The sequence below is a fragment of the Dipodomys spectabilis genome, unplaced genomic scaffold (genome assembly GCF_019054845.1).
Source record: "Dipodomys spectabilis isolate Male_0828 unplaced genomic scaffold, ASM1905484v1 ptg000157l, whole genome shotgun sequence".
Classification (NCBI taxonomy): Eukaryota; Metazoa; Chordata; class Mammalia; order Rodentia; family Heteromyidae; genus Dipodomys; species Dipodomys spectabilis.
In genome coordinates this window covers 14,287,981-14,313,406 of record NW_024870834.1, presented here as the reverse complement: position 1 = coordinate 14,313,406, position 25,426 = coordinate 14,287,981, and the positions used below count along the sequence as shown (strand labels likewise).

Here is a 25,426-nt window from a genome sequence, read left to right as displayed (position 1 = left end):
TCTCACATGCCTCAGAGTTCTCGCTATACTTTCCTTGTTTAAATACACATCTATGACTTGTGAGTTCTTTTTTTTTTTTAATGGTCAGCTCTAGAAAGTTTTATCCAATTCCAATAGAAGGAGTTAGAGTGACACCTTATCAAAAAAGATACTTCTAGCCGGGCACTGGTGGCTCACGCCTGTAATCCTAGCTACTCAAGAGGCTGAGATCTGAGGATCATGGTTCAAAGCCATCCTGGGCAAGAAAGTCTATGAGACTCTTACCTCCAATTAACCACTCAGAAAAACAGAAGTGGAACTGTGGCTCAAGTGGCAGAGCGCTAGCCTTGAGCTGAAGAGTTCAGGGACAGCACCCAGGCCCAGAGTTCAAAAAAAAAAAAAAGATACTTCCTATCATCTTTTATTTCATAGCTGTTCTAACTAAAGTGATAGCTCCGTTGTAGTTTATATCTCATTAAATATCATGTTGAAGCCGGGCGCTGGTGGCTCACGCCTGTAATCCTAGCTACTCAGGAGGCTGAGATGTGAGAATCACGGTTCAAAGCCAGCCTGGGCAGGAAAGACCGTGAGACTCCTATCTCCAAAAAACCACCAGAAAACTGGAAGTGGTGCTGTAGCTCAAGTGGTAGAGCGCTCGCCTTGAGCTGAAGAGCTGAGGGACAGGGCCCAGGCCCAGAGTTCAAGCCCTACGACCGATAAAAAAAAAATATCATGTTGAACAATTTTTATGTACCTTTTGACCATATACATATTTTATATATATATATATATGTACATATTGAGAAATGTCTAATTAGACCTGGTACCCATTTGCTTAATCAGCTTACATGCTTTTTTTTCCTGTTGCTTGTATTCTTTTGATCTAGAGTCACCTTGTCTTATGTATGGTGTATGTTGCTGCACAGCTTTTTATCTTAATGTAGTTTACTTGTTTACTTTTGTTTTTCTTAACTTGATGCTTTCGGGGTCTTATCCCAAAAAAGTCCCAAAGCATTCCAAGTCCTGAGGCATTTCCCTTTTATTTTTTTCTAGTAATTTCATAGTCTCAGGTCTTATATTTAAGTCTCTTTTTTTTGCTTTTAAAATATTTTATATATTTAAGTCTCGGATTAATTTTAAGCTGAATTTTTTATACAGAGAAATAGGATCTAGTTTATTCTTCTCCATGTGATCACTAATTCTCTGCATATGCTCATTTCCCCGACATATATTGTAACCACTCTTGTTTATTGTTGACAATTTGTTCACTGTAGATTCATGGGATAGCTGAGTGCTTTAGGCTCATGCTTTGAGTAGAAAAACTAAGAGACAGCATCTAGACCCTGAGTTCAAACCCTGTATACCAGAACAAAAATAAATAACTGAACGAACTATAGGTGTACGGGTTTGCTTCTAGGCGGTTTGCTATATTCCAATGGCCTATGTGTCCATTTTTATGCCAGTACCAAGCTGATTTTATTGCTATAGCTTGGTAGTATATTTTGAAGTCAGGTAATACAACACCTCCTTTGTTCTTCACTCAGGGCTAGTACTTTGCCTTTTGAATCAGGCTTCCAGCTCCAGCTTTTTGCTTGTTAAACAGAGATAACAGTCTAGAGAAAGTATCTGTCCAGGCTGGCTTTGAATCACAGTCTTCAGATCTCAATCTCCTGAGTAGCTAGGACTATAGATAGGAGAGATGCACTAGAGCCCAGCTTGTGATGGGAGATTTTTTTTCTTTTTTAATGCAAATTTGTTTTAAATCATGAATATGTATTACATTTGTAATCAGATAAAACAAACTTCAAAAATTAGAAATTTCTACAACATGCATTGGACTTGAAAATAGTCACTGATGTTAAAATTCATTAGGGATTTTAATAACACAAAATTATTTAATTAAACTAAAACCAACTCTCAACAACTGTAAATAGGATAATTAGCCTAATAATGATTCTCACTTTTTGCCTGAATATTGTAGGACATTTAGTCTATTTAAGCTAACAAGAGTACAAATCCCAGTACCACCAAAAACAAAGGGAGAGGATTAATATTTAAGCATGAGGCCCTGGGTTCAATCCTTTGAATTCAAAGTGACCTGCCTCTCATTTTTGAATCATAGGCACCTAAAATCAGACCATTAAAAATAAAAACTGTAAGTCAAATTGAAGTAGGACTTAAAGCTGGGGACTGGCTGAGAATTAGGTTTTAGGGTAATAGTCTTGTTCAATTTTGTTTTCAACAGCCTAGCATTATTGCACTTATATTCTTTTTTTTTTTTTGTCAGTTGTGGGGCTGGAACTCTCGGCCTTGGTGCTATCCCTCAGCTCTTCAGCTCAAGCTGAGTGTTCTATCACTTGAGCCACAGTGCCACTTCTGGTTTTCTTGTGGTTAACTGGAGATAAGAGTCTCACAGACATTCCTGACTGGGCTGGCTTTGAACTGCAATCCTCAGATCTCAACCTCCTGAGTAGCTAAGATTTCAGGCATGAGCAACTGGCACCTGGCTCTGCACTTGTATTCTTAAAATGCCAATTATTCAGGCTGCAATAGCCCCTCTTCCTTTCAGATATCTTATTATAAGTCAGTCTCCATGAGGTGGTATGAAGCTTTTTCATTTTCCTTGGTACTTTAAGCTCAGAAAATAATAATCAGAAGTCTGGTGCTGCCATGCTGAGCACTTTAAACTAATGGCTGTCGGAAGGCCCCCAAAGCAGCATCTGACTCTCTCCTGCTGTCTCCCACCCTCATTTCTCCCCTGAAGCAAGCATAGAAACCAGTATCCTATCCCCAAGGTGGAAGATAGAAGAAACTAGAACCTCTACTCCCCCAGAAACGGTCATAAAAGCAAGAAGTACTATTCAAGCCTTCCTCCAACTTTCTGTGTAGGAGATAGCCATTAAAAATAATAATAATAAAGGGGGGGCTGGGAAGGTGGCTCAGTGGTAGAGTGCTTGCCTTGCATGCATGAGGCCCTGGGTTCAATTCCTCAGCACCACATAAACAGAAAAGCTGAAAGTGGCACTGTGGCTCAAGTGGTAGAGCGCTAGCCTTAAGCTGAAGAGCTTAGGGGCGGTGCCCAGGCCCAGAATTCAGGACCCACAACCAACAATCAAACAATCAATCAATCAATAAACAAACATTTTAAAAAATTCCTTGGTCTACAGGTCTGGTAGTAGTTCATAAGACTTTGTCTCAGAGAGATCCTGCCCCGTATATGAGAGGAAGATCCATACAGAGACGTCAAGGAGAATCTAAATGGACAGGCCTTACTAGTTTCCTCCCTCCGTCTATTACCTTTAGGTCACGTCTGTTTATCCAGTCACAGTGTACATGGCCGTCCATTATTCTCTGAATCTAAGCATCAAAATGCACAGCTTCCCCTGAATTCTTAGGTCTTCTTTCCTGATGTCATGGAAAACGTTGATTACTGTAGATTTCTTAGGCTCTTGTTAAACCTTTCTGTTGTTGTTATATGAGGGTTGGCCCTGACATACTTGGTGAATATGGAAAGCTAGCATATCTTTACCACACCTACTGCTCATCTAAATCCACAGGTGAAATGCTACCCTGGCTTCTTACCACCTTCGTTGTTTCTCAGCGTGGTGTGATTTTAATCAAAACTAGGGATGTTTCCAGTTGTAGGAAAACATCTCTAGAGATGAGAATCATAGCTAAGCTCCACGATCTAAAGCCTACTGAATAAATGAGGTGGAATACGGAAATGGGTGAACATAAGGAATGAAATCAGTTGCTGGAAAGCTCCTTAACAGCAGCAGAGTTAAGCCTTGGTGCTCCTTTTCTTCCTCTTTCCCCTTCCTTAAACTCCTCCATCTCTCACTCGACTCTTTCCCCATCCATATTGTTTGGGAAACACTAGGGAACTAAATGTTGACCAAATGCTAGTTGTTTTGACCAAGTCTATTTTTCTTTTCATGGCTCTTACTGAGAATTAATGTTTCTTAGGAGAAAAAGAAAAAACAATCCAGAATCTAGAAAAAACGATGATTAAAGGAACCTGAATTATTGATCTGTGAATTTGTGATCTCACTGTAGGCTAGACATCAACATTATGCTTGTCTATAAATGTCCAATTTTATTTGAAATTCAATAAAGAGGAATTAATAATGCAAGACTTAAATGGTCTTCTTGAAGCATAATTTTTAAAAGGGGAAATACTGTATCTGAAGTTAGAAGATCTAGGGTGAGACCCAGTGTTGCCTCTAGCTAGAAGACACTGGTGACCCACTGGTGACCTAACCTTTGCATGTGTTTCTTAGTTGTTTGTCTGCAAGGTGAAGAGGATGCCTACTGCTTTACTTAAGGCTATGCTTTTCTTGTCTCCTTGGTAGGACTAACTCATGTGAGAAGAAATACAGTTTCTTTCTTCTGTCACATCTTCCTAAAAGGAAGATTTTTTTTTTCTTATTACAGAGCTTTGACAATCTCAGATAAATAGCTCAATCCCATAGGAAAAGATACACCCTAAGTAATGTATCTGGTACTTTATACTGCAAAGATTTTTCTTAAAACAGAGAATGTCTCTTAGATTTTTTACTTAAGATTTGCACTCTACCACTTGAGCCAAAGTTCCACTTTCCACTTTTTGGTGGTTAATTGAAGATAAGAATCTCATAGACTTTCCTGTCCAGGCTGGCTTTGAACAGTGATCTCCAGATCTCAGCCCTCTGATTTGTTAGGATTACAAGCATGAGCCACCAGCACGTGGTGTTTTTGTTTATTTTTCTTCTGGCTTTTGTCATTGTTGTTGTTGTTTGTTTTTGCATGCCTTTTTCATCTGTCCTTGAAACCAAATAAAAAAGTAAAAATGTTATTGTAAGAGAAATAACCACTATAAACCATGTGCTCTATATTTTAAGAATTTTATCCATGCTTATTAGTTTGTGTGGATAAATTAAGAAATAAACAAGAAGCTGGGTGCTAGTGACTCACGCCTGTAATCCTAGTTACTCAGAAGGCTGAGATCTGAGATCTGAGGATCATGGCTCAAAGCCAGCCGGGGCAGGAATTTATCTAATCTCCAATTAACCACCAGAAAACTGGAAGTGGCACTGTGGCTCAAAGTGATAGGACACTAGCCTTAAGCAAGAGAGTTCAGGGACAGTGCCCAGACCAGAAAAACAAGAAGATATAAACAAGAAGAAAATTGTACAACAGCCCTAAGGGGTGGGGGGGTAACATTTATTTCTTGCTCATGAAACAGTACTAGGTGGATGGGTGAGACATCTAACTTTTCTAGTGAGGGGTTCTAGGATCCTCACCTCTAGCCCTCCATTTTTTCTGTCTTGGCATGGGTTACACTAGCTGAATTTGCATCTTACATTTTCTCTGTCCATTTACCTAAGCTCTTGGTAGTCTATGCTTACTTCACTGCTGATCCCTCCTCCCCCCCCCCCCCCCACCTCTCATGCTTCCCCTCAAAAATCCTTCCGTGTTTCTTCTCTCTTCTTGCAGCCTCGCTCATGCTTTTCTCCTTTTCCAGCCTCTATGTAAGCCGCCAGCCTTACCTTAACCTTAACAGCCTTAACCAGCTGTCCGCTCACAGCAATCGTCATCTCCCTTTCACCTTTTAAAGCTCCCGCCCTGGGCTGCCTTTACTCTCATTGTGACGTTTGCTTGTGCCTCTCATCCAAGTCTACTTGTTCAAAACTTATCACTTATGGGCCAATCTTCCAGGTGACAAAATACACTCCATTTCCGAACTCTCTTATTTTCCATTTGTTTCGCACAGCAGCTAGAACCCACCTCTTCAAATGGAAACTTGTGGCAAGAAGGTGATTGCTGATCTGGGAAAGAGAGAGAGCCACCTCCATAGAACAGAAGCAAATCCAAAGACCGAGGACGTTCAGTTTTAAAACTAGGATACGACGTAAGGGCTGGTTTAAGGAGATTTTTTTCCCCATGAAGGGTCTTGGTTGGGGACAAATCATGCCTTAATAATCAAGGATTAGCCGCTGTAGCGGGGATCAGACCCAGAGACTGAGCATGGTAGGCTGGTGCTGGTGCACTGAGCAACATCCCAATAAAGACAAGGCTGAAGTGAAGGATGGAGGATGAAGTGAGGAGTTCTAAGAGCCTTGATGTAAACCCTTGATCCTTTTATTAGAGACATTCACAGGTCTTGCAGGAAGTTGCTATAATGGCCAAACACAATGGCTCACACTATAATCATCCCAGCTACTCAGAAAGTGGGAAATAGGGAGAATCACAGCTCCTAGTCAACCCAGCAAGAAAGTTAGTAAGGCCTCATCTCATCCAGTAAGCCTGGCTTCATAGGAGGCTGGAGGTAGAAAGATCATGGTCCAGTCTAGTCCAGGTGAAACCTTACTTAAAAATTAAGAAAAAAATCAAAAAAGGTTGGGGTTATGGCTCAAGTGCAGCTCTGAGTTCAAATCCCAATACTATTAAAAAAAAAAAAAAGTTCCTGTAGTTAACAATAAAGTTACTTGCCTAGATTAGAGTCACCTGGATTAATACAGCTATTGAATGAGTAAAATGGACCAGTATGGTTAGCTCTTATGGACAGTAAACTATGTGCGTAGGGAGGAGGGGAAATGGATGGTCTCTATTGTCAGAGCTATTATTCCAGCCTTTCATTTCCAAGGACTGTTTCTGAGGCGATGTGCTTAGTTGAAATATTTAACCTAGCAGGTTTTTATTGTTATTATAAAGGTGATGTACAAAAGAGTTACAGTTACATAAGTCAGGTAACCAGCACATTGCTCTTGAACAATGTCACCCCTTCCTACGCTCTCCCAGCGTCTCCCTCCCATCCCCACCCACAACTTGCATAGTTCATTTTCAACATAGTGCCCAGCGCATACCACTGCTGCATTTGTTTATCCTTTGTCCCGCCATTTCTGTCCTTCCCCTTATACTCCCAAAGATATATACAGGAACAAACAAGGCAAGAAGAAAAGAAAATAGCAACAAAAGAAAAAAAATCCTCGTTTCCATTTCCTGGCATTCATTTCCATAAATATTACTTTGTATGATCAGATGCACGTGGGCATTGCACCTTTGTGTTCCATTCCTAAAAGTGTCTTTATTTGGCCTTACTGTGTATACCTAGTGGTTTTCAAACCTGTTTTGTAAAAACACTGTAACACTCCCAACCCCTAGTCCTTGGTGTCTACTCTAGCTCTCCTAGGACTTGTGAGAATGACAATAATTAAAAGCATAATTTGTAGAAAGCTTTTAGCTACAGGAAGGCCACATGTCAAACCCCTTCCAGAGGAAGAATCTCTAGAAAGAAAATGTGCAGTTGTTATACCTCTTGCATAGAGATTGTAAACTTGGTGTGAGGAAACTACACCTCAAAGCTATGGAAAGATGGTGTCCAAGGTCATGTAATCCAAAGTAGCAGAGCGGAAAATTAGATCTCAGGTCCACTTGAGTTTTCAGTAGTGAAAAGGAACACACTTCTGATACATACAACATGCATGAACAAACAAGGCAAGAAAGACATCAAGCTAAAGGAAAAGATTCCACCTGTTATAATGATTTCAGATATGGCAAACTTATAGAGATAGAAAATAGGGACAAATAGTAATCGAGTGATTACTTAGCATGAACAAGCTCCTAGGTTTGAGTCCTAGAGACCTGTAAAGAGGAAGAAAACAAAGAGGAAGAGGAGGAAAAAATAGGACAAAAAAAAAAGAGTTCATGATGTGATTTCTAGGCATGAGGTGGGAAACAGGGATTAACTGCTAATATATATATGGTTACTTTATTACATAGTTCTGTGAATTTGGTAAATATTATTAACTGTAGACTTATAATGGATGAACTTTGTAGAATGTAAATTTTCATTGGATAAAATAGTTTTAAGAGGGCTGGGAAGGTGGCTCAGTGGTAGAGCGCTTGCCTTGCATGCATGAGGCCCTGGGTTTGATTCCCCAGCACCACATAAGCAAAAAGAAAAAAAGCTGGAAGTGGTGCTGTGGCTCAAGTGGTAGAGCGCTAGCTTTGAGCTGAAGAGCTGAGGGACAGCACCCAAGCCCAGAGTTCCGGCCCCACGACCGGACCAAAAAAAAAAGTTTTAAGAACTACAGAAGTCAGATGCTAAGCTTTCTAATTTGCACCATCAGACTTAACCCAGAGGCCCACAGAAATTAAGTATCAGGAGACGTCTGTAAGGAAAAGGGCTCCTCCGGGTTCACTAGGTTCTTATATACACTTGCCTTTAAGCTTGTTCAAGTTGACCAGCTCGTTACTAACCATGATTTATTTTGCTAAGGCTAATTGCATTCTTGATCAGCATACACATAAATCTGTGTAAATTATGGACACTTGGAATATCACAGTATTTATGCAGAATAGTCTTAAATTATTGACATTGTAAAATAAACTCAAGAGGATTATTAAGGTTCATTTTGTCCTCTGCATCTGAAATAGCAATACCAGACCTCACTATTCTTTTTGCAAGACTCTCAACCATCCAATGACTCACTTAACCTCCCACTCCAGGGCCCCATTATCTTGGTCAGGATGCTGGCTATTATTAATATTAAAGATAATTGTCCTCAACTCCTCCTCAAGCCATCAGAGCAGTGTTTGAGGTTCATTTTTCCTAACTAAATCCAAAAGGGAAGCAAAACAAACACCCTCTGAAACTCCAGTGGAGACAAAGGTGGTCTGTAAACTCAAATGGACTGAGAAATGAAGTCATTGAAGCAAGAGGGACACAGTCATGTTCCTTTGAGGTCTCTTGTCCATTGGGGCAATTACCAGAGCACAATAATCACTCAGCAATGCATACATGCACATTCTCCTCCTGGATTTTGTGAAACCTCATTTATGTTTACAGATACTCTGTTGACTGTGCTTCTGGTGGCTTTTACAGAGAAATCCGGAACACCAGAAGTTTAACTTCCATAGACCCCGACGCCCTGAAAGAGCTCCCCCTCCTGAAGTTCCTGTAAGTGTACCTCCTTTCTCATTCCACCTTCTTTTGAGAATTAGAATGCTAATGTCTTCCAGTCACCTGCCTAGAATGCTGTCATTTCAATGATGCATGGCTTCAGTGAAATCACTTCTTGATGGGCAAGGAATCCAATGAAGTAGTTCACATATTAAAAACCTATTTAAAAAATGTCAGCACCAAGTGTGGGAACAAGAGACCCACTCCAAGAGATTAAAAAAAAAAAAGGAGAAAGTGCCATCACGTGTATATATAGTTTTAATATGTGGTATCACAAGACAAAATGAAACAAAATCTTCAGTGGTAACTGGTCAGTTCTGTTTGGAAGTAGGTACTGAAGCAATATTAGGGTGGCTTCCACAGAGGAAGAAAGGTCGCAAATGATAAAGTTTAGTCTTTCATAAGTCACGGAACAAAAATAGCCGGGGCACCACTTTATGCATGGCCTTAGTCAGGGCTCACCAGCTGGCCATGAGTGACCAGAGCATTTTTGCTTTGCTTCATCTTTATGATGTAATGCAGAGTTATTAAGTGTTCATACCATATTATGTGCAACTTTTAATCTACATTTTCTCCTAGATAACACACACTTGTGTTGGGGGGGGAGGGGGATGGTCTTTGAAATCTTCCTTCTTTTCCTGAACATGTTTTTAGATGTTGTTGCTACTACTCACAGGTCACTGTTACAAGAAAAGGTCATTCTTAGCAAAATAACACAACAAAATGTTTATCTTTGAACGGGAAAGCCTGGATTGAATTGAGTAACCATGTGTCCCTCCCTTTTCCAGCCTCTTTCTTTTTCCCATCTCCTTCACCCCTGCCCCAAGCCCCACCACACCACATACACAAACTCCTTCCAGTTAAAACAAGGAAACATCCCCTCACCCTACACACACACACACTCACTCACACACACACACACACACACTCACTCACACTCACTCACACACACACACACACACACACAGAGGAAGACACTGCAATTCCTATTTCTAGGAATTCAGCTGGCATTCTAAGCAGAGCAAATGTATTGACATGGGATTAACTTATTGTGCCTTGAAGGGACATCGTCCCCTAGCCAGGCACGGGTGGCTCATGCCTGTAATCCTAGCTACTCAGGAGACTGAGATCTGAGGTTCGAGGTTCAAAGTCAGCCCAGGCAGGAAAGTTTGTGAGACTCTTATCTCCAATAAACCACTAGAAAACCGGAAGTGGTCCTGTGACTCAAGCGGTAGAGAGCGCTCGCCTTGAGCTGAAGAGCACAGGGACAGCGCCCAAGCCCAGAGTTCAAGCCCCACGACCAACCAAAAAAAAAAGGGGGGGGCATTGTTCCATCCCACAGTTGGAACTTTCCCATCGTCACTCAGAAACTGAATAGAATATTTAGGATTTGACTTCCAAACCACCTTTTCAGCTAATATATTTTTCTACTTCCTATATATTAATTTCTTACCTAAAACCTTTGCTTTCTTTCCTTTTTGTTTTCTATAATTTAGTGGCATTTTCAACACCGGACTTCGAATATTCCCCGACCTGACTAAAGTTTCTTCCACTGATGTATTCTTTATACTGTAAGTACGTACAACATAGAGTATTTGGTACTAGTTCTCTTGTCACTGACAAGAATGAGAGTACAGCCATGGCCATGGGCTGAAGCCAAGTAAAGCAATTCATTTGAGGAAGAAAGAGTGCTCAGGAAGTGGCGCTGTAGCTCAAGTGGTAGAGCGCTCGCCTTGAGCTGAAGAGCTGAGGGACAGAGCCCAGGCCCAGAGTTCAAGCCTCACGACCGACAAAAAAAAAAAAAAAAGAGTGCTCAGTGTGTGAACACCGATGGCTGATAGAAGACGGGACTGAGAAATTACACTGGGATTTAATCATGTGGGCCACTAGTGATTTTACCAAGAACAGTTTCAATCAAGGGCTGGGGGGTGAGGAAACAGGGTAGGAGTGGGAGCAAGAGAGAACTGGAGGAGCTAAATTGAGAACTCTTTCACCTGACACTGATGGCCCATGCCTATAATCCTGGCTACTCAGGAGGCTGAGATCAGAGGACTGTGGTTCAAAGCCAGCGGAATAGAAAAATATGTGAGGCTCTTATCTCTAATTAACTAGCAAAAGAACCAGACACGGAGGTGGGCATCAAACTTAAGAGCCTCACACATGCTACACAATTGCCTCTTAGACACCAAACCTCATCCCCAGCCCCTGTTTAATTTCAGATTAGACAAATTATACAATACTTGTTGATGGAAATAATTGAAAATATGGATCACTAATCATTATAATGACTATTTGTCATAGTTTAATATTAAATCACTTTCCCAACATAGTCCAATACATTACATTTGATCTGCTCAATCACCTTTTAAAAGTTACTATTTTTTAGTCAATAAACCAGGAAACTGAGGAACAGAAAACCTACATGACTTTTGCTTGATCCAAGCCCAATGGAGCAGTAAAGAGTCCTAGTAAGCTGGTGGGGGTGATATTGTAAGACTACTTATTTAGGAAACTGAGATCAGAGGATATCCATTCCAAGCCAGCCAGTGCACGGCAGTCCATGAAACTCTTATCTCCAATGAACCACCAAAAGGCCAGGACTGGAGTAGTGGCTAAAAAGCCAAGAATGGAGCTGGGTTCAAGTAGAAGATCACCAGCTTTCAGCAAAAACTAAGGAACAGCACCCAGGCCTTGAGTCCAAGTCCTAGTATCAGCACAAAAAGAAAAAAAAGAAAGAAAGAAGAAAGAAGAAGGTGGGAGGGAAGGAAGGAAGGAAGGAAGGAAGGAAAGAGGGAAGGAGGGAGGGAAGGAGGGAGAGAAGGAGGAAGGGAGGGAAGGAAAAGAGGGAGGGAGGGAGGAAGGGAAGAAAAATCATAGTCAAACTAGTTATTCCAGTGCTTTTGGTTAGTGGCCCCAGTGCTTTCCCAAACCCTGTGATACAGATCTGTTTTATATATTTGTACAGAAGGGAAGAAAAGTATAGATGCAGAGAGAATTATACAGGTGGAGTTCATCCAACAGAATCAACATGTGCACTGATAAAACCCAAACTCTTGGGTTCTTTCTAACAAAACAAAAACAAACAAACAAAAAACTCTGCTTTGCTGCCCTGCTACAGAGAAGCTCAGTATGACATGTAAGCAATCTTCCAGGAACAAGTCTGGCATAGAAAGGTTCTCAAGAGCATATGCCTAGCAGTTTCACAATAGAGGCTGTTTTAGAAACCCTCATGAAATGAAACCAATTCATCCTTTCTCCTGACCCTTCTATTGATGTAGAAAACTCAGTGGCTATTGACAATGTATTTCAGATTCACAAGTTTCTGAGAACCTTTTATTCTCTTGAGATGAGGAGACCTCAGCCCATTCCCAAAGCTCGCTCGCTTACCATACATGGGACTTAGCATATAAATCTAAGACAGTTCTCATCACTGCAAATGACCACCTCTGGATAAAAGGGATCAGTGAAACTGAAAAATGAATAAGGCTGTGTTACATCAGGTTATTTAAAGTGTCTTTGTGTAACAGACCATTTCAAGCATTTTCTTTTCCAAGTGTTTTTGTCCCTGTCTCTTGCAGTGAAATCACAGACAATCCTTACATGACTTCAATCCCTGTGAATGCTTTTCAGGGGCTGTGTAATGAAACTCTGACACTGTGAGTATTGCTGATTTCATTCCTACCAACAATTAAGATTTTCTAGAGCCGTTGTCTAATTTTACAGACTACCCAAGAACCCAAATTTACCTTTAGAATATTACTCCATAGTCAACAAAGGATTTCGGTAATTAAATAAGAGCATTTACCTTTGTGTTGTCATAGTCTGTAGAACACTGTTTTAAGCAGTGAGAAAAGCATATTTCCTTCCAGCAATGGTTAATACATTTCTTTCCTGGGGCAGGACAGTCATACAAGATTGTAAACCTCTTTTTTTTTGGGGGGGGGGTCCGGTCGTGGGGCCTGAACTCTGGGCCTGGGCGCTGTCCCTCAGCTCTTCAGCTCAAGGCTAGCGCTCTACCACTTGAGCCACAGCGCCACTTCCAGCTTTTTTCTTTTTGCTTATGTGGTGCTGGGAATCGAACCCAGGACCTCTGGCATGCAAGGCAAGTGCTCTACCACTGAGCCACCTTCCTAGCCCTGTAAACCTCTTTAACAACTGCTTTTTCAACAAAAGTAACTACACACAAACAAACTATTATACATATCTGTGTTCCAAGTGACATTCATAGGAACAAATAATGGATTCAATATGGCCTCTAGTACTTGTGGCATAGTAGTCTTTCCTCAACTATCTGAGTAAATCTGGCTTTACTAAGGACACTGAATTACAGAGCAGTGGTGCTAAAAGCTTGGCACACTCTGAGTTCTTGCTATTCCTCTAGAATCACCAATGAGCATTAGGCTCCTATAGAAGATGGGAAATAGAAAGCATTATTTTTCCGGAATTTTGGATGCGTTTGCCTTATGCTTGCTTGAGCAGGGATAGTCAGGAAAAGTTCTAATGGAGAAAATCGAACAGAAATATAAAAGATAAGTAAATGTTCCATGGTGGTGGCAAATTCTCTCATTATATTAGCCACAAAGTAAAATTGTGACCACTTCAGCAGTTCCCTTCCATTTTCAGTACCACTACCTTTTTTTTTTTTTTTGTCTATCATGGGGCTTGAACTCTGGGTCTAGGTGCTGTCATTCAGCTCTTCAGCTCAAGGGTAGCGCTCTACCACTTCTGGTTTTCTGAGTGGTTTATTGGAGATAAGAATTTCATGGACTTTCCTTCTTGGGCTGGCTTTGAACTGTGATCCTCAGATCTCAGCCTACTGAGTAGCTAGGATTACAGGCATGAGCCACTGGTGCCTGGCCCTCTTTTTTTTTTTTTTTTGCCTAGATTATCACCTAAGCTCCCTGACTCTGGTCACATTACAATTTGGTTTCTCTATGAGATGCAAGCATGATTCAGTTACTCCCAGAAAAACAAATACAAGCTTTCATATGTTTTCCCATCATTTTGTTTTGTTTGTATGCCAGTCCTAAGGTTTGAAATCTGGGCCTGGCCACTGTCCCTGACCTTCCTTGGCTCAAGGCTAGCACTCTACCAGTTGAGTCACAGTGCCACTTCAGGCTTTTTCTGAGTAGTTTATTAAAGATAAGAGTCTCATGGATTTTCCTGCCTAGGCTGGCTTGGAACTACCATCCTCAGATCTCAGCCTCCTGAGTAGCAAGGATTACAGGTGTGAGCCACCAGAGCCTGGTTATGGTTTTCAATTCTTATAATGTGTATGTTGCATTATGAAATGAATTAACTATTTACAAAAACCTTGAAATTTTTAATATATAATTCTCACATCTTTGTAAAAGCTGCAGTTTAGAAGTAAAAGTTAATTTAACTATTGGATAAGTTAATTAGCTATGGCTTCTGTGAAACATTGCGATCCTCACTTGGGATACTTTGAGTCACCAGGATTAAACTTACCACATAATTACTTAAAACAAAAACAAGCACATAAACAACAATAAAACTGAGATTGTTCTCAGTTCTTCACAATGCTATAGTATGAATGCAAGTTTTAAGATGCTGCATATAGCACAGTCATCTCAAAAGTGACCCCCCCAGTGTATCAGAGGCATTGTGTGATTTGATCTTCTTCTGGATAAGCATTATTATCATATTTTTAGAGTAAAGAAACTGAGGAAAAGAAAGGATAGGGCATTTCCAGGAATGCCTAGATACTAAATGGCAGACCCAGGCGTAGTTCCAAATCTGAATTGTCCATGTGCTCGTAATGTGCTCCTAGAGTTGGCACTTGGTGAATTACAGTTGGAGTTAACGCTTCCACAAGCTCTGCCTGATTGTGGTGAGGGCTGTCATTCATCTCTTCTATTTCAAATGCATAACCGCAATTATCTCCATGGATCTCAAAGTTCCCAGGGCTGTACTTTTTACTCTGCAGAAAGGAAAGACATGTGCTGATGGTAGGGTAGAAGGTGGTCCTGGACCCAACTGTGCTAGGCCAATATGTTTTTGGTGAGTCACCTCCCCTACTTAAGGGGGGTAACATTTCACATTGGCTCCCAGGTGAAATTAACTAATTGCAAAAACAGCAACAAGTGAAAACATTAAAAATTTTCTATTTGTTTTCTTAGGTTTGTCTATGAAGGTCACCTTAATTCATCTATAACTACTAAGCATTCAAACAGTGATAAATCTTAAGGAAAAAAGGTCAAAAACAAATATGAAATAATATTTTAAATAGAAAAAACTGTTCATTCAGATGAATGTTTTTCAAAGTGTTCATCTCAAGAAACTGCAGTTACATCTCCACTATTGATACCAAGTTAACATTACCTAACCCTTTTTTCCCCTTTCACTTCTTGATATATGTGTGTGTATTCAAGATATGGGGATACCTACATATATTAAGTATGGATATATATACACATAGAGTCCTATATATGATAAGAAAAGGGCCATTATTATAGGAAACAATTTTGTAAGACACAGATTTTAAGCACAAATTTCAATTATGTATGCTTTACATATCAGTTACCACATAAGGATGATGTATTGATGTTACTGTGTTTGAAAGGATAGGAAAGATTGTACTGAATGTTGGGTGTGAGCAGTCTTGAAAGATTATGAAAGTTATATTTTAAACAATGGAAGATAAGCTGTTTATAGGTCTATAGTTTATAACTGGAGGTTTATCCTTAATGAATTAGCCATCTATAGCATAAAGTGAGTTTCTTACATTGTATTCAGGTTGGAAGACTGGCTTTTTTTTCTGTACTTACAGCACCTAGAAAAGTGGCTGGACATAATTGTTGACTGAGTTATGATTTGTATTCTACATAATAGATTTGGAAATGTAACACTAGCATCCATTGCCTAGAAAACCAAAAATTGATTTTTTAAATATCAAAAAAAGTATAAGTCTGGTTCTAAGAAAAGGTTTACTGGCACCTAAGTCTGGAAAATTGCTGTTAAAACTATTAAATATTATCTTATGTCCCAAACAAGGAATACTTCAAAATTTTCTTGTGGGGTACATATGATACACCTATGGAAATTTATGCAAATTCTTGATAAAACTATGAGAGCTAATGCCCAATAACTCAAAAAAAAGGCCAATACTACGTCTCACAAATCATTGACTCTCTTTCTCTCTCTCTCTCTCACTCCTCTCTGTCTCTCGTTGTTGATTGTAGGAAACTATATAACAATGGCTTACTTCAATCCAAGGACATGCTTTCAATGGGACTAAGCTGGACGCTGTGTAAGTCAAGGGTAGCCATGGCAACTGCTACCTTTCTCCACCCTTTCCCTCTCAGGACCAGCCAGTCGGTCAGAATTCTACTGAGAGATAGGTTCTGTCAGATAATCTATCCATTCCAGAGTTAGTATACTAAGATGTGGAAATAATGTTAAGGAACTCAATTAGGCCAGCTGAAGTAGACATTCACGTTAACTCCAATTCTAACTTTCAAAACTTTTATCCTCAACAAAATGGAGAATTATGGGTTACCTGCAGTTATCTTGTAAAGATGCGTGTGTGTGCACAAGTATGTGCATGTGTGTATGTGTATTTATTTACTATGTTCGTGAAGTGAAAGGGTATCCTCATACCTAAAGTTATGCAAAAAATTAATGTTTCTCAGCCTTTTTTAACTATTTTTAGAAAGATGTCAGTTTGTGTTGGTAGTTCAGAAATAGCTGAAAAACCATACCAAAGTCTTTTTTCAAGATAAGTAATGCTCAAAACAGCTAAAAAAAAAAGAGCCTGTTCTCTTTTTATAACACTGCTTAAATGTTTCTTTAATAATCAACCATGTTTTCAATATCATATATTGTTTTTTCAAATATACCTACTCATTTTTGAGTGACTTATTACTCTAAACAATTCATAGTTACTTTTTTCTAGCAATGATTATTGAAACATCTGAAGTCCTTCTAAACTTGTCATGTAGTACAGGGCTTTTCAAACTCCATTGAGCATAGAAATCAACTGTGATCTTGTTAAAACAGAGATTCTGATTCAGTAAGTTTGGTGTTTTTCCTACTCTCAGTCTCAATACAGAATGCTCTACCTCTCATCACCAAAATGTGAGGAAATTTCCCTCTACAAGTCTATTCTTCATTCTACCCTAGGTTGATGGAAATTTGTTCTTAGATTTAAGCATTTCAGTGAAAACTATCATATGAATTCAATGTGTAATGAAATTGATGATCATGATAAGGAGCCCCAAAGTTGAACGAAAGCAGACTGAGCTGTTGGTGAAGAAAAAAAGATATCAAATGTCCATAATTACAATGAAATAATATACATTTGTGTTCTTAATATAGGACTGTTTCTTCTGTCTCAGTGTTCACTGAGATTTCAAATAAAGGGTAATTACCCTAAAAGGATTCAAGAATTGCATAGAGCACATTAGCAATTTGGTGATTTCTCTACAAATATGTTCAGATATCTGTGAGCTCTAGCTTAATAATTTATCATCCAAAAAGCAATCATTTGCCTCATGCCAATTTACTGAAATTAGCAGATTTGACCTCAACTACATCCCCCCCCCCCCCGCCTTTTTTGTTGTAACTAATAATACTCTCACAGCCAGTTGAACAAATTCCACACGGAGTTGAAGCCCCAATGTCTCAGAAGCAGGTGGGTAAGTAGAAGTTTGTGAGAATCATGTCAGATGTGCAAAAGGACAACATCTTGTGATTACCCATGGAGCCAAGCACTTGTCATCACTCAAGTGTGAAGTTAATAATAACACAAGCATGCTTGCTCAACAGATGTTGCACTGCACTCAGTCACAAGTTCATTCTTTGGAATCTCTTTCCCATCATCCCTTTATTCATCCCTGCTTGGATGTATATTGTTCTCTCACACACTGATTCTCTGGAAATTTTGGTTGCCAAAGTCTAGTAACTAGCTACTATCTGTCAGTAAACACTTGAGCAGGCAAAAAAAAAAAAAAAAAAAAAACAGTCATTTTGATATGCCAAGACACTAATCATTATGAATAGGGAAGTCAACACAGTAAATGTGCTAATTAGCATCACACATTAGCTGATTAGAAGTAAAACACCACAGCCTGGAGCAATGGAGAAAGATGACGGTAGAGAAGATTATAGGATTAGGCAAGCTAGTATTTCTCATGGGTAAGTATTTGAACAGCTTGTAGGATATGCTCCAAGACTAGCTTTTTCCCTTTGTCTATTGAAATCTTGAGCACTTTCTCACCTGTTTCTGTTTGTAAAAAAAAGTGTCCTGAATGCTGCAACCAACAAGACTTTCACACACCTGGCTTGTCTTTAGACAAATATAGGATCCAGGCAAGGGATCTCTGTACTTTTCTGGATATCAAGAGCTATGGGAAAGAAACATGGTCTCCCACAGAAATGCCAGGTGCGATCCAAACTAGAAACATGGTCTCCCACAGAAATGCCAGGTGCCGATCCAAACTTTCTCTAAAGGGATTGTGGAGATACAGGCTGAAATTCCATCTTGGAGATGAAGTATATCCTTAAACTCCCCAGAGAGCAAGGCTCAGCTGCATGAGCTGACTTCCTCACCATAGTGTATTCCTGTCCTCCACATAAATCACTTCCTCCTAAACACTGCATAGAAGATGCCTCTCTGAGTTATCTAGGAAAGTGGACTTCCATTTATTCATCCAACCAGTCTTTACTGAATGCTCTGTTTCAAGACTAACACATACACCCCTGCAAACGCACCCGCATGCACGCATATATGCACACACATATTATCTGTCAGTTGAGTATTTTCCCCTTATTCTTGACTGCATTGTTTTTCCTGTGAGATTCAGAATCTTTTAGGGTCTTAGGGTTTGGGTTTTTTTGTTTTTGTTTGTATATATGTGTGCCAGTACTGGGGCTTGAAGTCACACCTGATTTTCTGCTCAAAGTTGGTGCTCTACCAGTTGAGCCATACCTCACTTCCAGATTTTTGGCTGATTAATTGGAGAAAAGAGTCTCACAGACTTCTCTGCCCAGGCTGGCTTCAAATCTCAATTGTCAGATATCAGCCTTTTGAATAGCTAGGATTAAAGAGGTGAGCCACAAGCACCCAGTGAGATGCATAATCTTAAATCAGATCAGGGTTTCTTAAACCCTTGTGTCTTTTTCTCCAGAAATAATATCATTTTCTAGAGGTTCTGAAAGAGGCTTAAGCCCTCCACCCCAACATTGATGAGATATTGAACACTTATTTTTAAAGAAATAATCAGATCTTTTTTTTATAAGCCCTTTCCTATGTTTGCATTTAGAAATCACAGCTTTTCAGAAAATTTCTCACTTCTTGTTGCAAGCATTTCTCTGTTGCTTTCTTATGTTTCCCTTCTCCTTGCAAGGACTAGTTTAAGTTACTCTCCTCCTACAAAATTATTGTCTAGAGTAGATTTTCATTTAGCCTACCAAGATTTGCGACTAATTTAACCAAGCCAGTCTACAGAACGTGGACAATAGAAATCAGAATAGGCCATAGACTTGATTCTGATGTGCCCCAAAATATTATACAATAATGGGGCCAGTAAGTGCTTTATTCCTGGTTTTAAGGCTTTTGCATCTGTATTTCCTCACTCTCCTCCCTAGACTTCATACGGAAGGTGGTAGGAATCTGAGACCAAATTTAAAAGCTAAATGAGAAAGCCCTAAATGTTGTAAACAGTACTACAGGAGAATCATCATAAGTCAGCCGGGATACACAGAGAGTTCCACGCCAGTCTAGGATACATAGGAAGATGCCTTATTCCAAAAGAAAAGTGCAGGCCTATAATCCTAGCTACTCAGGAGGCTAAGATATGAGAATCACAATTGGAAGTCAGTCCTAAGGAGAAAAGTGAGACTTTTATCTCCAAATAACCACCAAAAAGTGAGAACTAGAGGTATGGCTCAAGTGGTACAGCACAAGCCTTTAGTGAAAAAATTCTTCAACTTCTGAAGAACAGAATCCAGGCCCAGTACTGTTCAAGCCCCAGTACAAGGAGAGAGAGAGAGAGAGGAGAGAGAGAGAGAGAGAGAGAGAGGAGAGAGGGGGTAGAGGGAAAGGGAGGGGAGGGAGGGAGGGGAGGAAGGAAGAAGGAAGGAAGGAAGGAAGGAAGGAAGGAAGGAAGGAAGGAAGGAAGGAAGAAGGAAGGAAGGAAGGCGGCGGGTGGGCAGGTGGGCAGAAAAAAAAAAAACAGCAAACAAAAGGAAATGCAAAAAGCAGAGTGGCAGTTGCATTTTTAAGCACCTAATTATCTCCAAGAGTTGAGTACCCAAACTCTGGTTTTAGAAAACATAGCCTCCTGAAAGGCCGGTTCATCTGCGTTCACGCTGGCTGCACCTCCTCTGGAACCTTCTTCCCTCCTGTACTCTGGCTGCCTTTCTCAATTTGAAGTCTTATGCAGTGTTTCTGGTAAACTGCAGTGCGTATCAACCAGTCCCATCCTCAGGGGTGTATTCTGGGGTGTATTAAATATCAGATGAAAAAACTACAGAGTTGGACAAGCAATAATTTAGTGTTACAGTAATTTCTCATGATTAGAGCAAGCCGATTTTTACTCACAGCAGTCAGAGATGAAGAGGAAAATTTGATGAGCTCACCGGTTCTTACTTGATTTTCAACAGTCTGGGAACAGAATGTGATCTGCAAGCTGCATTGTCCAAACAATTCAAGCCAGTGCTGTCCTTATGCTGAACTCAGTTGTCTTTAAAAAAAAATAAATTCCTACTATTCAAGATAGTTGTTTTCTCCAAAATGGCTCTTTCTAATTCTCGCTACCATTCACCAAAGAATCTTCATGGACATAATAATTTGAAGGGAATCAAACTATGAGCCAATGAAGTAATCCATTGGAAAAGAACAGATTGGTTGTTTGGGCCATCTTGGTGAGAGCTTTGAATATAAATATAATGATTAGTTCATTTCCTTCATGTCAAACTTAACAATGCTCTATGCTATAGTCTGGATCTGGACTTTGTCCACTAGAACCTATGATCAAAATCTTGGTCTTTAGTTGTAGACCCCTGGAGAAGTGAAGCATGTGGGAAGGAGGTTAGGTGTTTGAGGCTGTGACTTGGAAGGGGATATTGGGACTCTCTTCCTCTTTCACTGGCTTTCTAGTCACCACGATGTGAGCATATTCCTCTACCACTTGTTGCTGCCATACTGTACCACCTAGCTTCTGCCATGATATGCCCTGACATTTTACACAGGCTCCAGTAGCAATGAGACCAAACCACCATGGAGTGAAATCTCCAAAAGTGTGAGCCCAAATGAACCTTTTCCTTTTTTTGAGCTGCTTGTCTCAGGAGTTGATTATAGTAATGGAAAACAAATATATCTTGGAAGCTGGTGTCTTGCTACTGCCTGAAGAGGCTCTATCTGGGCCATCCCTTTGTAAACCAGCTACCTCAACAATCACGGTCATCAAGGAAGTCAATTTGCCGAATGCCACCCTATTATAGGCTAAGTGTTCTATTCTTTCATTCTCCATTATTTTTTCTTTAAAGCAATCACACGTGTCACACTCAGAGCTTAATGTGTCCATCTTACTACCTTGAAGGAAAGATGCTTTAGTTTCTTTGTTTACTGACAATTCTCATCCAAAAATAGCTAAAAGGGGGGCACTGAATTTGGCACTGGGTATAGAGCAATGACTAAGGCCTAGAAGTTGCATTATAATTGGGGAGGAAGATAATACCCAAGCAAATGAATAAATAAACAAATAAGGAGTTACAGATTTTAATATTGCCATGAAGGAAATAAAAAATGTAAAGTTAGAAAGTAAACTGGTGGTGGCTACTTTAGATTAAGTATTCTCCATCTATTTTTTTAATGAAACACTCAAAAATGACTCAAATACCAATTTTTAAGATCCATTGTGTGGAGTCCCAGTACTTATCATTGATTTGGTTAATCCTCATAGTCCCCAGAAGATGATTGGTAAAACTCTTCTTTTGTGTGTGTGTTTGGGGGGGGGGGGGGGAGGGATTCATGGTGCTTGAATTCTGGGCTGGGCACTGTCCCTCAGCTCTTCAACTCAAGGGTAGCATTCTGCCACTTGAGCCACAGTGCCACTTCCAGTTTTCTGGTGGTTTATTGGAGACAAGAGTCTCATGGACTTTCCTGCCTAGGCTGGCTTTGAACTGCGATCCTCAGAGCTCAGCCTCCTGAGGAGCTAGGATTACAGGCTTGAGTCACTGGGCATCCAGCTCTTCTTACCTTTTGTTGCTTAAAAGTTCCTGCTTTGTCCTAGTGGCTTGGCTTTTGTTAAGGAAAAGAGGAACTGCTTTGTGATAGGAAGGATTTTTGAAATGTAAGGTTTTTGTCTTAAACTGTTTTCAAGATGGAATTAAGACATGCCCAAGGATGTTCAAGAAATAGCAAATGGTGCTGGTATATTTTGAGATTACTGTGTACTGCTAATCTTATTTCAAAATCACCTTCTGTAAATACATTTTACCCTATTCAAACTAGCCAATCACAAGCAGATTGTGAACCTGAAGCAATCTGAGCAGAGGGGCGGAGCCTGCTGCATTAGGGATAAATAGGGGAGCAGTTTGCTTACTTTGTGTGCTTGCTTGCTAGAATTTTGGCAGATGGGCCATCCTTTTGCAGAAGTAAATGTTGCCTTGCTGGAAAAAAACAAAAACTGTCCTTACCCACAGGGTTCCAATAATGTGGGTCCAAGTAACCAGAGGAAGTTTCACTGTGACGGCCTTGGAAAAAGAATCCTCCTGATTCTAAGTCCTCACGCAGCACTACTATTATTACTTATCATCCTTAGGAACTTTTCATACTTAAGATCAAACTCCATCACTGCCACAATGAAAGCATTATTCTTAAGCCGACATCCTAGTGGTCCCCATTGTACTCATTTTGCAAACCAAGGCCACTCACTAGACCTTAAACTAGCGAGGCTAAGCTGTAAGTTATTTTAAGTGCATCATTTATTGGGATCATTTGTAACAAAAATATAGAGGTAGGTATAGATATGGACTTTGTTTCTTTTTAGATAATTTGGATCTATAAGAGAAAAACAAGCCGGGCACGGTGGCTCACGCCTGTAATCCTAGCTACTCAGGAGGCTGAGATCTGAGGATCAGTTCAAAGCCAGCCCAGGCAGGAAAGTCCGTGAGACTCTTATCTCCAATAAAAACCACTTGAAAGCTGGAAGTGGTGCTGTGGCTCAAGCGGTAGAGCACTGGCCTTGGGCTGAAGAGCACAGGGACAGCGCCCAAGCCCAGAGTTCAAGATCCATGACCGACAAAAAAAAAGAGAGAGAGAGAAGATAAACAACAATGGGAAGGGAAAGGTCGCTTACTAAATCTTTGGGAGCTTTAATTCATTTGGGAGAAATTTAGGTTTCAAAATTTCAGTCATTTGGTGACTTAAATTGCTTAGAAATTACTGTGCTCTTCAAATGTCCAACGTGCTCTGAAATGGAAAGATCAATGTGTCCATCAAACCCCTGCCATTCAACACACGTTTGAAATCTTATCTGTCGGAACTCTTTTCATTCTCTCCCCCACCCAAAATATGAGGCAAAAAAAAAAAAATGCTGCCATTCAATTACATTTGAATTTTAACTAAACGACATGACTTTCAACCTAAGAATGTCTCTGAAATTACATGAGGAACACTTAAAGAAATTATTCATTATTCAAATTAAATAAGGTTTAAATTACTCTGGCATCCTGAGTTTCATTTGCTAAATCTGGCATCCTTGGCTCAAAGATCTGAATCTCTGACCATCTCTAGTACCACTCACCGTTCTCTTCTTGACTTAAACTCTGTCTTCAAAGCTAAATTGACTGGAATACTAGTCAAGATTGAGAAACAACATCTAATTCGGTTGGTGTTGAACAGAAAAAGTACTAGCGGCACAACTGCCATATGCAAAGAGACAGGAAATGTAAGCAGCACTGTTAAAATTTAGATATGCAAACTAGACCATGAACGTACTTGTCCTCAATGATTTCTGTCATAATAAATGCATCTCAGGCTTGCACAATTGGAATATGGAATGCACAGTGTTTCAGCTTGAAGAAAAGGTATCGTCTAAATTCCCCAAAGGCAGTTAAAAGTTGGGAAGGCCATGATCACATTTATTTTGATACTTGCACTAATTCGGTATGATTGCTTACATTCACCTAATCCATTCTCCTTCGTCTCTCTTTCACTCTCTTGTCTAGCTACCTGAACAAGAATAAATACCTGACAGTTATTGACAGAGATGCATTTGGAGGAGTACACAGTGGACCAACCTTGCTGTGAGTAAGACAAACAAAAGACTATTTTAGCTTTTTTGGAATAGAAGGAGACATGGAGAAGAAACACTGATGTTCAAAAGTGGAGAAAAAGTGATTGTCTGCAATAAGCACTTCCAACAATATTTTCAATTTCGATCTGTAGTCTACCTATTAAAGGAAAATCCTTATTGAGCCTCAGGAGGCCCCAGGATCTGGTATGCTACCCAGATGCGTGGTCAGGCAGCACAAAGAAGTTGTCTTCATGGAGATGCTACTTCTTTGAATTTTAACACACAATGTCTACAAGTAGGTGAAAGGTCCTCTAGATTTTGTAGAGAAAATAGTTATGAATGTATTAAAGAAGAATATTAATAACAGTTTAATCGACATCTGGAAGCACTGAAAATCACTAGGGAAGATAAGAGGAGCCTGTTTCTGAATTGCCTCTGATTTTTCACCACCATGTGTAATCAGTAAATAGGCCTCTTTGTCATTTTCATTTTCTCCATCCTCTTGATTTTAGCCTAGTTTAGAATCTCATCAGTGAGAATCTAGTCTAGTCCTTGCCAAAATGAAACGTAGTAAAAGATGCAAAAGATAATCCACTAGGTCCAAACAGAAACTCTATTTTTTTCTTGTTATGTCAGTGCTGGGACTTACACTCTGAGCTTCTCACTTTCACCCCACTTTATTGCTCATGATTGGCACTCTTGAGCACCACTTGAGCAATGCCTCCAGTCTGATATTTTTCTAGTAATCTTTTCTCCCTGAGCTGGCTTTAAACCTCAGTCCTCTAGGATCCCAACCTCCTGACTAGTTAGGATTATAGATATAAAGTACTGCCACTTGGCTTGACCATCACTGTCAGGTAAGGATGGATGCATCTTAGAGGACAGTGGATGATCTCCATCCTAAGGACTTGACTCCTTTGCTCTCTCACCTTTAACTGTACTTTCATTTTTATATTAAATGTACCCAGCTCAGTGGGTTTATGACCTGCTCTCTTAAAACCTGCTGTACCATGAGGGGAGTTACTGCTAATTCATGGCAAATTAGTTAAATTCATTTTACATTTTTCTTTTTACAAAAAGATCAAAAGTATGTATGTGGGAGGGTTAATATTTTCTATAGTAAGTCTCTATCAGAAATTTTCTAAATCATAACCAATGAATGAGGAACATTACTCCTTTTCTTATTTTAAAAAATGAATGCATAAGCTGGTTGCCAGTGTACCTGTAATCCTAGCTACTC

The 25,426-nt window shown here is 39.9% G+C and overlaps 1 protein-coding gene and 1 non-coding gene across 2 annotated transcripts in view; one reads left to right on the top strand and one right to left on the bottom strand.

Annotated features, from left to right (window-relative positions):
* The window catches only part of Tshr (thyroid stimulating hormone receptor), a 117,156-nt gene that overhangs the window by 69,578 nt on the left and 22,152 nt on the right, over positions 1-25,426 (top strand). The window contains 6 exon segments of the mRNA XM_042692703.1: positions 8,846-8,920; positions 10,420-10,494; positions 12,502-12,579; positions 16,126-16,142; positions 16,145-16,193; positions 24,119-24,196. Of these exon segments, the coding sequence (XP_042548637.1) occupies positions 8,846-8,920; positions 10,420-10,494; positions 12,502-12,579; positions 16,126-16,142; positions 16,145-16,193; positions 24,119-24,196 (372 nt within the window).
* Positions 12,979-13,058, bottom strand: Trnaa-ugc. The gene has a single exon. It is a non-coding gene; the product is annotated as a tRNA-Ala (tRNA).